The 14,326-nt window shown below is 33.4% G+C and overlaps 1 protein-coding gene across 2 annotated transcripts in view; it reads left to right on the forward strand.

The window, feature by feature from the left end:
* Positions 1 to 13,959, forward strand: part of LOC138325817 (dual specificity testis-specific protein kinase 1-like) — a 49,600-nt gene extending 35,641 nt beyond the window's left edge. For both annotated transcript variants that reach the window (XM_069271742.1, XM_069271743.1), the window contains exons 6-11: positions 2,297 to 2,379; positions 4,774 to 4,858; positions 5,168 to 5,251; positions 5,696 to 5,782; positions 5,984 to 6,083; positions 6,351 to 13,959. In XM_069271742.1, the coding sequence (XP_069127843.1) occupies positions 2,297 to 2,379; positions 4,774 to 4,858; positions 5,168 to 5,251; positions 5,696 to 5,782; positions 5,984 to 6,083; positions 6,351 to 7,378 (1,467 nt within the window). In that variant the 3' untranslated portion in view covers positions 7,379 to 13,959. The remainder of the gene's footprint in view (positions 1 to 2,296; positions 2,380 to 4,773; positions 4,859 to 5,167; positions 5,252 to 5,695; positions 5,783 to 5,983; positions 6,084 to 6,350) is intronic.
* Positions 13,960 to 14,326: the final 367 nt, after the last annotated feature.

A 14,326-nucleotide genomic window follows, 5' to 3' on the forward strand; every position in this document is an offset into this window, starting at 1 on the left:
ATGTGGGGTCTTCATAAAGGAATATTTTGGTGGCGTCTGAGCGGAAATACATATTTTCGTTTTCTTTGATTTTCCTTGACATTTTTGCTTTGTGTTTCCTTACTTTGATATAATTACTACCACTTAAGGAGCTTAGGGGAAATGGGTGAAAATATCAAGAATTTTAAGATACAGAAACTTAGTAATATCTGCTTGTAGATTCATGCATGTACAAATGTATTATGATTAATAATGTAACTTGATATAATTAATCAGTATTGGATGTAAAGAACTTGGAATTTGGTGTTCTAATGGCCAAAGTATTCCTAATATATATGTGATATATTGTCTGGTTTGATCAATGTTGTGATTGTCTATTCACAAATGCACCCTGTCTACTCTCTATACTGTTTGTGGTCATTTTGTCTCTCTCTGAGGTTGACTGTAGTATTTCACATTTTTTGTGACAGGAAGTTTCTGATAGGTAATTACTATTGTTCTGGTGAGTCTTCATAAGAATGGCATTTATATGAAGAATTGGACTCCTTTTTATGTGGTTTAAATTCTTGCTCACCCAAGGTGTCTATCACTTAACCTAGGGATATAGGTGGACAGTTTAGAGGTCTTCCTTTTAATTTTCTGAAAAGTTCCTTTGATATATATTGGACATTATGACTTCTAGTTATACTACCAGACAAAAGAGGCAGTGTATACAAAACACATATCTCTTATGACGATGAAAATTTACACTTTATTTGAAAGTGGAATTCTCCCACTTAAATGTTGAATTGTTTATTTATTGTCTTCAGACATTGCATGGTCTGGTTATGACATGGAAAATTTGGTTTTCATCATTTACTATATTAGAAACTCCAGATTTCCATTCAATGGTATTAAGTGTGGTGAAGTATGACTCTTCAGAAGTTGTTATATCTAGATTAAATCTGATTGGTCAATTCAAGTACATCCTTATTGTGATTGGCTAAAATCTAGGTGAGGAAGCTGTAAGGTCAACAGAGGGTCAATAAGCATATCCTCTCCATTAAAGTAACATTTACACATGTGATACACATTGTCATCTCATTGTTGATAAATGATGACAGAGATAGACATTGATTGAGGGATTACCATTTCAATTTTATTTTTGAGAAGTTTCTCTTTGATATGGCCATAGGTCTATTAACACTAAGGTAATTTTGTACAGGCAGGTTAAGAATAAGCTCGGGTCCCTATTTCTCAAAACAAATTTTTGTCAAAAGTTTTCACATAGGTTACTTATAGTAAAAATCTAAAGTTTTGACTTGGGTCAGTGATTTTTGTTTCGAAAAAATCAGTACCAGGTCATCTTGTAATTAGAATTCTTGTCTGGGTATATGAAAAGCTATTCAAGAAAACTAGTTGGTACACTGTATAATAAAAACAGTTTTGTATAAAATACCTATGAAACATGTCACGCTATCTGTATATTATTCTATTGAAAACAGGTTAATTGTCCCTGATAGTGTAATGCAGAGAAAGTGGGTCAGCCATTTAGATGTTGTAATATAAACATATGTCTCTGTATGTAACACACTTGAGCTGTTCTCCAGGATGTTACAGTCTTGAAAACTTTAACCATTAAGATACTTGGGCTTAAGCTTCTGTACCTATATCCACTTTCAGATTTAGTTATGCAGATGTTTACCCTACACATTACCTACCTGATATCACATCCATAGAGTAAACACAGACAGCTGACTTAGGAAATATAGAACTTATAAACAGGAAGGTGAAATATCTCGTGTGAAATAGGAAAAGTAGGAACATTTGCATAGCAAGGATTGTTACCCATGTGCATTAGTGCAAGATATATATCATTCTTGTCTGAGTAATAAAGATAAAGTGACGAAAGTTGCAGCTACCTGAATCACTCATAGTGCAATGAAATACAGTCAAACCTGTCTGTAAAAACTACTCAAGGGACAAAAAAATAGTCTTTATAAAACCAAGTGGTCATTATACACAGAGCAATTGGTGTTTAAATGGACCATATGGGACACTGAGAATGTGGTCTTAATACAGAGGTGGTCGCTTAGGCAGATTTGACTTTACATACTTTGTTCTGTTACCCAGAAACTCCCAATTTATCAAAGACCAACAATGGCTTGATTCAGTTAGGCGAATTATCCACTATTTCTAAATCAAAAGTACAATTGTGAGGCGAATTATCCACTATTTCTAGATCAATTATACTATTGTGATATATTGTGTTTACAAATTGAAATTAAAAATGAAGAAAAAAAATGAAAAAGTTTATGTTTGATTTTGTTTGTTTTAGAATGTGCTTCTGTGTGGTGACGAAGGAAACTTGGCCGCGGTGGTGGCAGACTTTGGTTTGGCTGCCAAGATACCTGATCCTCTGTAAGTTACTGTACATCTACCTGGTACAATATATTGATTTAAGTTATATACTGTGTAACATTAATTATGTGTGGGTACTTTCTTTAGTGGATTGTAACTTTCAAATCATTTCAAGGATAGATAAATTCATGGTTATAGCAATGGAGCAACAATAATAATAATGTATAAATTAGTGTCATTCATTGTTTTATATTTGTGGTTCCATATATAGCAACCATTTCTACACAATGAAAATGTACGGTTACATAGTTCTGATGAAGATGTACAAATGTACACTGATCCTAACTACCGCTGTAATCTAGCTTCTACAGAAATCTGATCATTTCATTGAATATCTGTAGATCAGACTATTGTGATCTACAGCTTATTGGGTGTGGAATGACATATTGGCCAGTCTGGGTCACAGTAAGTCAGACAGTCCAAGGGTTTATCTCCATAGGGCTGTACAGTAGGGGATTATCAGATCAATGGCTAATAGATAGAGATGGATCGGTCCAATCACAGGATTTAATTACCCCCAACATTGTCATTGTGATGTCGGCATAGTGATTTATTGGGTACACCACTTACTCTGATAACGACAGGCGACATCATTGTCTCTGTGGGAAACGACAGTCGACACGGTAAAACGACAGCCGACACTGTAGCCTGGCTGAGAGTCTGGTTATTTCTGGACATATACCATACCCAGGGGAACACTAATATATAACTAGTAATTAGATATATACCCAATAGGCCTGGTTATCAGCAATAAGTCATAGTAAACTAATTAGCATCACATATTATGATTTGGTCAGTGAGGATTTAGTTGTAGTCATTTAAGATATATGTCAGGTGAACTGAGGTAGGATGACCTCTTGTCCAAGGTATATGGTTTACAATAAGTGATGAGTTTGTATAGAATGCGTTATGACTGCATGTATTGGAGGTGTTATAAAACAGTTGGAAAAAAATAAACTATTTCTTCCATAATTGACAGCCCCTCACCCTGAATTATCTCAAAATCTCAATTATCCCTGTACTTGTATTTAAGTTGCTCAAACTTTTAGATCAATACAGTTAATTGTTTATGGTGTACCTGTAAATATTTTGAAATTAAGGGCAATTTTTATCATCAGGAAATTATCGTATTCTGATAAGGTACTACAGAGAGTAAATACGGTTATCATGTAAAACTTTCCATGTCATTAAACTAGTATATCAACCAGAATGTACAAGATCAAGCCTCTTAGTAATACTACCAGCTGTACAGAGATTGGGTGTCATGTTTAGGAGATATTGGGCACTTGTTGTTCAGCTTAATTGACCTCTATTAACTTATAGATGGCCTATATGCCTTTTAACACCTATTTAGGCATATCATACCCACTTATAAACCAGTGTATTAATATCGGTTTATATTTTTGACACAATTAAATAACGATTACCGGTATGAAAATCCTAAAATATAAGTAAACCTAGAGTGAGAATTAAATAAGGAAGTGATTATTGAAATATTGTGGACTATAGTGTAGGCTGAAGATGGTGACATTGGTTGTTTATAAGGTAACTTTTTATGTGTGACTTAAATGAAAACTGCAATCCTCTAAGGCAGTTATGACACACGTTGATATATTGTAGTCTATTTATTACTCAGTCAGTCTATCTGTCTGGTTGGTGCTTGTTCTTTTTGTAATTGATTGTAAACAAAACTGTCAAAGTCGACAAATTGGGAAACAACAGATATTTTGGTAGAGCTAAATTTACATGTGCAGTGTAAGCACTTGGCTATTATCCCAGGAACTTTCCGTGGTATACCACTTACCAGTGTACTCTAAACTGGTCTTGGCACCGCTTAGTAAAATCTTCTCATCTTTCTTTTTTTCTGACATTCTCTTTGCCATTATCGTTGTAACATCAATTCTTTTTAGAAGCAGCAGACATTGTATCAGTTGCCTAGTTTTATCCATAACCTTTTGATGACAAATTTAAGGATCTGTTAATTTGACTGTGTGAGCTTCATGTTGAGATATTACAGTCACATCCATAATGTATTCATTCATTAAAAATCAAGTGGAGAAAAAGAAAAAAAATCGTATCGAAACAGAATATTTATAAAGCTTACATTTGGTGCTATGGTTATATATCTAAACATGGTAGCAAGGTTCACTGATTGAAAACCTGTCAACTTAATGCTAAGTTCAAAAGTTCAATTGTCACTTTTGGTAGATATTATAAAGTGGAGTTATAGCCCTTTGTTGAAATATAAACATGATTTTCTATTTGACATTTTATATATTCTGACCTAAAATTAATCATGTTTACCTACAATATGCTCTGCAAGTTGTGGATACATTTATAAATTCTGTGATTTTTTTTGTGTGTTTAACATTTTATGTTATATGTATTTTACAGAGATAAAGAGAACTGCCTGCCCATCGTTGGTTCTCCTTACTGGATGGCGCCGGAGGTTCTACATAATAAGTGGTACAACGAAAAGGTAACTGTTTCTTCTGCTAGGAAAATCAGCTGTGATAATAGTGTTATAGATAAAGAAAACAAATGTATTCTAAGACATTTAAAAATATCAAAAAGATGAGAAATAATCCACAGATAAAAGAATATTGGATAGTTTATTTATTTTATATAGATTTATATACAGTGTATGTGTATTTATTGTCATTGAAAAATCGAAACCTATAGTTAATTTATTAATAATTTTAATTTCTATGTCATTTTCATTTCATTTGCTAACATAATAAACAGGATCTGAAGAGTAGGATTTTACATTTGAAACTTTGCTTTGCAGGCTGATATCTTCTCCTTTGGAATCATCCTATGTGAAATCATAGCCAGGATAGATGCTGACCCAGAAGTTCTTCCCCGCACATCGGTATGCCATACATAATAATTAACTTCTAATGAATTAAAAATAATTCACCTCCCCCAATTTTACATTGAACTGTTCCAGCCTGATATTTAAAACAACTTCTAATGTCTATACATTATGATAATTAACTTCTAGTGAGTTCATCATTCCTCCTACCCCCAGAAAAAAAAGAAAGAAAAAGAAAGAAAAGACATTACATAAAACTGATTCAGCTTGATATTTAAAAGACTTCAAATGTGTCTTCAGGGATAAATCATTATGCAATATAATTACATTGAAATAATTTCAGTAAGATATTGATAACTGAACCAAGACAGTTGTTAGTTATAGTATAAAGTCCTCTAAAACCTGGCTTTACCAACCCTATATAAGATTAGCTGTTGTCATTCTACTGGATATGATGTGATATTAAGGTGTTATGTCAAAGTGATATGATATTTGTTACAGAACTTTGGTCTGGACTATGTGGCGTTCAGTGGACTGATAGACTACTGTCCTCTCGACTTCCTCCGTCTGGCGTTTACCTGCTGCCATGTAAGTTTAAATGTAATGATTAAAACTTAAGTATACTGCCATTTTCTGAAAATGAAATGATCCTCATAGATATCAACCACAGGGGTGTTGGGGTCCACCATTGGAATCTGATATACATTTAAATTACCTTAGCAGTTTAATTATTATAATCTGACGAAGGCTTGGGATAGGGGAGATAACTCTAATATTTTTTCCCTGCAGATGGATCCTTTGAGAAGACCAACGTTTGCAGAGATTGTCATATCTATTGAACAAATCCTAAGAAACCTGGAGGATGACTCTCTTAAAGAAAACAGAAATGGTGAGACTTAGCATAGATTGATAGGTCTACATTTTATTGTTACAAATGCATTCTTGTGAAAAATGCATGTAAATGAAAATACAGGAAAAAAGGGTAAAGAATTGCTTCTGAATCGTATGAAGCACAGTATTAAAAAGTTTTCCTTAAAAGATAAATGTTGTGTTTAAAACCTTTGTCTTATTCCTTCTCCAATTCTTGAATTTGAAAAAAAGTTGAAATTCTATATGAAAAAAATAAAATTAAAAATTTTCTGTAATTTGTTTGTAGGAGGGTATAAAAGACCAGGCCATAAGCGGTCTTTGTCAGAGGACAACATCTTACAGTTATCAGGGGAGGAGCTGATCGACCCCGGAGACTTCCTCAACACCCCCACACCACAGGCAGAGCTAGGAGAAGCCATGAGTAAAGATGACCAGTTCTACTCGCCAGCTCTATCCAATCCATTTGTTGGCTTTCAGCAGTTCTTGGAAAGGAAAATTCTCGGAACTCCCAAAGGAAAGCAGTCATTTGGTTTTGAATTACCGTCACCATCGAATGCTTTCACGCCTCCTTGTAGTCCCTGTACTCCTGATCCGTACACTGGTCGCCATAGGCACAGGTCAGGTCCACAGAGTCAATCACTACCGTCATCTCCAGTACTGCTGAGGAAAGCAGCGGAGAGACTTCATCAGGAATCCATCCATGGCTCAGCGTCACGCCGACACTCCATGGCACCATCTAAATTCATGTTCAGTCAGAGAACTAGGTCAAAGAGCACGGTGTTCCCTGAAGTACTGGCGTATAGACTTCAGACGGAGTTAGCGGGGAGTGTTGAGAAAGAACTGAGCTCCCAATCAGAGGTATACGATGGTGACGTAGAAACAAATAGTGACTTCACTGGAACTAACAAGTCCAGTGTACATAGACCCAAACGAAAACTATACACAAACGATCAGCCAAGTGTGGGGTCTCCATTCTACAGAGGTGGCTCAGGAGACGGACTAGAACACAGGTGTGAGATGGGTGGTAGTGGGGACGCTTGTAATACCTCCGTCAACAACTGGAACAATGGACTACTGGGCTCCAATCATGATTTGCGTGATTATGTGTCTTCTATCAGCTCAACGGAGTCGTTTATGTCGGTTGATTCTGTGACACCTGTTAGCCCTGTGTCGGACACCAGTTATCCTGACTTCTTTGCTGCCAAAAAAGAAAATGTCAATAGGTATTCAAGATCATCTAGTGAGGATTCAATGGAGAATGTGCGGCAGGGAGGACGTGAACGACACAGGCGAGTCATGGAGACTAAACTCTAACTGATTGGTGCCATGTATCTATAGTACCACATGTTGATATTGAAACACTCAGACGATATCCATTATATTAGGTGTTAAAAAACAAAACTGTTTAGGTTGGAGAGGATTTTGCTGTAGATGATGTTTGATAAAACTAACATTTGGTTTTTTTCCTCTGCTTAAGTAACAGTGTTGGAGCATGAGCTTAGCAAACTGATCCACTGATATATTTCTTGTAATTTTGTAATCCTGTTTTTGATTGTTGAATTTATATTATCGTTGGGTGATGTTGGATACTGTTCCAGTGACAACACCAATATAAAAGACTTGTATATGTGACATTATCCAGATACTAGAAGATACTAGAATGTTCTATAAAACTGCCTTTGAGTATATATGTATGTAAGTGACAGATACATTAGGAGAGCCTCAGGCATCATGTTTCTTGATAAAACTGATTCTATTTATCTAAATAAGTTTGAAACCAAATTTATTGTTCTAATAGTTAACAATGTAATTCATTTTATAGTGTTGTCTATTATGGAAAACTTATACCAATTACCGGCCTCTAAACTGTTAATTATGTACTATAACTATATACCATCAATGGTGATGAGTAGATATTTGCTAGATAATGGTAGATTGTAGTTGAAACTAAGGGGAGATCTCAATTTAACAAGGTTTTTTCCAGTAAACTATGAACCCAAGTTTTGGGACTAATATTGTTAAGGTGTTTCAACCATAGAAGATATTGAATAAATTACAAAAAATGATACAAAGTTTCAGCCTTAAAAAGAAGTAATTTTTGTTTAGTCAATTCATATTCGAATGAGATAACCTAAATAAAAAAAAATGTAAAAGATTCATATTGAAGAAACGTTTAACAGTTTGGTGGTCAGTCTAGATATTGTTCTTCTGAAATCATAGTTCATTAATAGAATCTTACATGGGTCTGTGAAGTGGACAGGGATATCTCAACCCTCGTGAAAGATTTTGGCCGGTCAACCCGAGAATTGCCGAGGGTTGATGGCCAAAATCTTTCACGAGGGTTGAGATATCCCTGTCCACTTCACAGAACCATGTAAGATTCTTTCTCTCCCATACTTGGTAAAAAAAATTGATAATATTCCACTTGGTTTCCAGGTTTTTCATCTCGCCATTATCGCAGGAACTTCGTTATGCATCAAAATTTATGACGTCATCTACAATGCGTGCCGCAGTTATGCCGCATGTATTGATGACGTCACGTTATTGTCTAGCGCATGTGAGCTGTCTTACACACACCCCCCCCCACCCGTGTTAGATAGAGATATCTTTTCCCTGGCAACCGCGGAATATCCCTGTGAAGTATGGGAGAATATTATATCTTATATAATCTTATATTTTATGTAGGGTTGTTTGCTGTTGGTAGTAGGTGTTGGTTGTTGCATCATTATAATAATAATTATGATTAGTATTTTGTATCTGATTATATTACAAGTATTTCACATAAATGATGTTGCAGTTATTACCTGCTTTCAGGAGCAGACAACTCTCCATTACAGCCAGACAAGACAATGAATGTGTGGTAATATTTGAAATGCCCCAGATACTTTATGAATAGAGGTGTTATTTGGAATGTCCCAGATACTTTATGAATGGAGGTGTTAACTTTGTATAGCCTGTTAATAAGAGAAGAATGAAATAACCCGTTGTCCATTAAATGGCAGCTTGAGCATGTAAATAGTTTTGATATAAGTGTTTGTATTAACCATAATCGTGTGTGTCGGTATCAATACTACCCTAATTTTGCTATGAGCTACTGCAACACATCACAGGCATTTGTAATTTTAACATACTGTACGTAGAACATAAAATTTCTGTTGTATTTCTTTTTCATTGTTATGGAAACACTAATAGGGGTACAACAAAAGTTCTTTTACATTTATGGAATCATTGTTACAAATAATAAGATGAACCACAATTGTTTTCCGCCAAATAAATAATCAGAATATTGTGAATCACAAAATAAAGTGCATGTACCCATGGATATGTTATACTGTAAATGGTACATCACTGACACCCTAGGGCCCACTGTCCATTATCCTTGTGATTGTAATGCTGGTAAGTCAATGATGAAGCCCTTACTTTTCGGGTCACAAATTTTGTTTTGATTTTGAAATATTGAGAAATTTGTATTCTTAGTGAAATATTACTAAACTATATTCTTAGTTATATGATTGTTTTTCAAATTGATGATGTATTAAGGAATTAAACAGATTTGATATATAAATCATTAATGAATGAATTATTGATAGGGTTTTGATAGAAAAAACCAGATTAAATAAATATAAATACTTTATGAAGGAATTAATGATAAGCAGTCTTTTTGCTGATAATTCAAAGATGTCTGGACAGTTGAAATGTCTTATTTTTCAATGTTTTTCAATGGATCAAGCTACGATTATAGTTATAACGAATATAATAGCAAAGGTATTTTAAAATAACAACTGCCTGTGATGCAAGTCTTTTGAATATTTATAAAATCTTTTGTCTGTTTCGTGAGATAAAAGTTGATTGCGTCGTGTGATAAATGTTGACTGTGCGATAAGTTTAGGTTGTGAAGATGCATTCGATTGATATGCTTTTGGCATTCTTGTGATTCTTTGTGATTCTTCATTTGTTGTTTCCTACTATAATTTGTTATTTGTTATAAATCTTTATCTACTTGTATGTGCCATCAGTGGTTATACAATCATGTTCAGTATCTTGTGTTCTTCAACAGTTCTTTGCTTATATCTAAATTATGTAAATATGTTGCTAATGTTGTAAAGGGCCTTTTTTTTCGCGGGGGATTATAATTCGCTATATTTGTCATTTGTTTCAAATCCCCAGTGAAATTAACCACATAGCGTGTATGTATATATATACCAAACATGGTGTATAGCAAATTTTAGTTTCATATTAGAAAAACGCAAAATTGACACACTTTACAGTAAACAAATTTATCTTGTATGTCATTTGACTTGTTAAAGACAAGGGAATATGTTATCTGTCAGTGTTTTTCTCTAATTAGTAAAAAATGATTTACTGTCGAAAAGTAAATGAAAAGGCTAAAACAACACTGCACCATAATCATTGTGGTGATGCCTAAGACATGTTTTTGTTGTTTATTGCTATTTATTTGTCAGACGTGCCGTTAATAAATTGTGCATGCAATACTACTGCTTTGGAGTTAAAAATCTACCTATTTTGGTCATCAGAGGTTAAAATGTCCGCGTCATAGAAATAAAGAGGAGCAATATGAATCTTATCGATCCTTCATTATTTATAGGTTTTTTTTTAAGAGGCATTAGCAGATATCAATTAATTGAATCTAAACTACTGTTATTTTGAAATTATTAATAATTATATGGTGAAATTAGTATCTTATTTCTGTCTTTAATTTTAACAATGTTGATGTTCAAATGAATTGCAGACATCATGATATTTGTATTGTTTATACATGTATATTTATTTTTAAAAATTCCTTCAATGAGTATATAAATGAAAAAAAATGAGTTTAATATCCAATTTGTGAAAATAAGTTTCATGGGGAAAAAGTTTACATGAAACTTGTGAATACCTGTATTACTTGTTGTAAAACTATGTTAATGTATAAAGAGTTGTTTATATATGTAACACAAATATTCATAGATGGTTTTTTTCTACATTTGTTAACAAAGTTAAAAGAAGAGTTTAATGAAGAAGACATAATGTATACTTCTTTCTGCATCATTAATGTTTCTTCCTAACTAAACATTCCTCTGTTATTTGTATCGGTAAATCTTGATGAATGTATAGATCGACTGCTCTTGAACGTATTTACTAAGTTCATGCAGGCTTAAGGCAATGTACTTAATGAATTTAATTTTTCAAGGTTTATTTCTTCAGAAAAAATATTATACATATCTGATATAAGCAATGCATTTAAACACATTAAAAGGTTTAGCAGTTAAGAAATATATATATAAACTTTCATTTACAACAAATGAAAACAACATAATTATAGACAAATTAAATAAAAAAGCATAGATATATATATATACCTATATTGAACATTTATATAAAGCCTTATGTTACTTATATGGCGGGAAATAGGTTTCTGGGGAAAACAGTTTCTTGGGGAATCCTTACATCAATTGAAGACCCATGTCCTCTGCTAAATGGCAAAATGAATCACACTGTGTCTAGTGTCAGGGTATTTCATACTTGTCCATATAAATATACATTCTTTCTGGATTACCTTTCAAAATCAATTCGCCATTGCATGATGAAATATAAGTATACTTTAATAGCTACTTTTGACTAAATTTGTTTTTCCTTTAAATTCTATCAACAGTATTTTATCCTGATAAAGTAGAATCCTTGATTTTCATACTTTTACCCTAATTCTGGTTTCTCAGAATTTTCTTTCCTTGTTTTTCTACCTCCTCATTTATTGAAAAAGGTCCCTCTTGTTTACACAACTCTCGTACAATTTTTGATGTTACAGCTACCCGCCATGTGTCTGACCTTCTAACTGGACATAACTCTAAATTTATAACTCTTTATTTTCTACCTCTCCATGTCAACAGAGCTGTCCTAATTTTTTGTTCAGTTGATTTCTCAAACCTTTAAGTTTTTGTTGATTTCTGTTAGAAATGTTTCGATAGGAAACCATTTAATTTTGTTTGCGTATGAATTATACACTTGTTAAGAACTCCTGGCTTGATTTACTTAATTTTGTTTAGAACAATTTTGATATTTTAATTTATGTATTATAGATCATGACATTGTAGTTAGCTGGTCAAGTTTTGATTATTTATTTATGAATTTCAAATACGTTTTAGGTTTTACTTATCTCACTTTTCTCAAAACCTTTGCCAAATCCTGGTCCTCATTAGTAAATGATCCATGGTGTATGAATTTGTATACAATCATTTGAAATTTAGAACTAGAATTATTTATTTGCAGAAGTCTTATATTCATGCATAGGTCATTTCCATGTGCGTACCAGCATTTGGTAATAAGACCCATTAAAGCCCAATATCTATTTCTAGGGTAGGTGACTTATTGATGGGTATAATATAGAAAATACATAAAGACAACCGTCACCAGGTCACCAAATCCGCTGTGTACATGTTTTTGTATTGTATATGAAATTGGCTATTGCATTAAGAGTCCCTATGGCGACTACACAGTCTGTAGTTCACTGATTTTTACTGCAGCTTGACAATGATTTATAATATTATGTGCAATATATAAATAACAGTTACCTCCCTTGTGTCAATCAACATTAGACATTAACACTCGCTGTTAGCAATGATAAGTCTCCTTAACTTTAGCATTCTAATGTCAGAGAGCCAGTTATTGACTGTGTTAGTTTGGCTATATGACTGAGTATTGGTATTAGATGATATTACTGTCTAGTGTGTGATTATTATTATAATTACATAAACTGTTAGTATAAACAAGTTTATGAACCCCTCTTCCGCCATCCCTCTGAAAAAAGATTGAAAAGCAAACATCTTTGTAATTAATCCAGCATATTTAACATTGACTATATCTTCATTTGTCTGCAAGAAACTATAGAAAATGTCCTCAATCTATACACACTCATCCTGGATATTCCAGGTGTCACCACCTTCACTCTCATGGATTATGTTACTGTAATTCACGACAGTGAGACCATCCCCTGGAGTATACAGGATGATACACATGAACAACATGTTGAAATGTTTAAATTACTGGTACGTTTGATAATCATGGTACCTGGTGTTCCTTTCTAACATTAGACTGTATAGTTGTTCTGAGGTAAGCTTGTTCATTTTGACTTTATATTGCTGTTATCGTTATCCAGTAAATATTGACTGTTAAATAGCACTAGAGTTTGTCCCATTACCTCCAGTATATGGTAGGGTTGTTGTAGATATGCACACATAGTGGCAACGAAATACATGGTAGCTGTGATATCCTATAACACACAGAAGCCATGGTCTTTTCAGGAGATATTTCTGTAACAATTTTCAGAACGTTTCTATTGTATTATTGTTTACATTGTCAGAAACCCAATAGATTCTTCACTATAAAACAGAAGAGACTCTTGGGTTTTAGAAGGTATACATTTGGACTCATTTTTTTCAAAATCATTTATTTATAGATATGTATAAAATCTATCTTTGTGTGTTCACGGCATTCATAAACATCTTTTAAAGCAGAATAGCATACACATAATTATATAATGGCATCAATATTGAATTTTTTTCTGTTAAATAGTTTTGTCTTCTTTCAGCAAGAAGATAAGTGTTACATATATGTAACAATGCCACGGTAATGCCAAAATGGTCACTACTGCTAATAGATCTGTTACATCGCCAAGTTAGTTACAATATATTTTTGAATAATATGGATATTTGTTGCATGATTGGTAGGCTGTAGATGGAAGATTAAGTATTGTGTGGCTGTATGAATGGTCAGTTTTCCTGGCAACACGTATGTTATTGTTTTATGAAAATAAGATTTAATTAAACAGTACATGTTAATTCAGAAATGATTGATGGTTTTGTGATTTATTTTACCTACCAATTAAATTGTGATTGAAAGATTGTTTGCTCATTTTATAAATGGTAAATCCAATTTCAAACTCTACATTTGAGATGGATGGCATAGATGAATAGAAGAATTACCTAATGAAATACCTGGTGGTATGAACAAGGACATAAGTTTGTACGAGTATAGTCCAAAGATGAATACAGAGCGATATCTAGTTCATGGAGTCTTGGTGGCCAATGGTCTCGGAATTTGTGTGAAATCTGTTTACAACGTGTTGTCGTCTCAATCAAACTTCCCAGTTTCGGAAATGACAAATTAAAATGTTTCAGACGAGTCAGTTTCTTTTTGCTCCGTCACCTTGGCTATTACATGATGCAGAAACAATTGGTGGCAGCAGAACGCAACCAGAAAAGACTT

This window comes from Argopecten irradians, chromosome 6, assembly GCF_041381155.1.
Source record: "Argopecten irradians isolate NY chromosome 6, Ai_NY, whole genome shotgun sequence".
Taxonomy (NCBI): domain Eukaryota; kingdom Metazoa; phylum Mollusca; class Bivalvia; order Pectinida; family Pectinidae; genus Argopecten; species Argopecten irradians.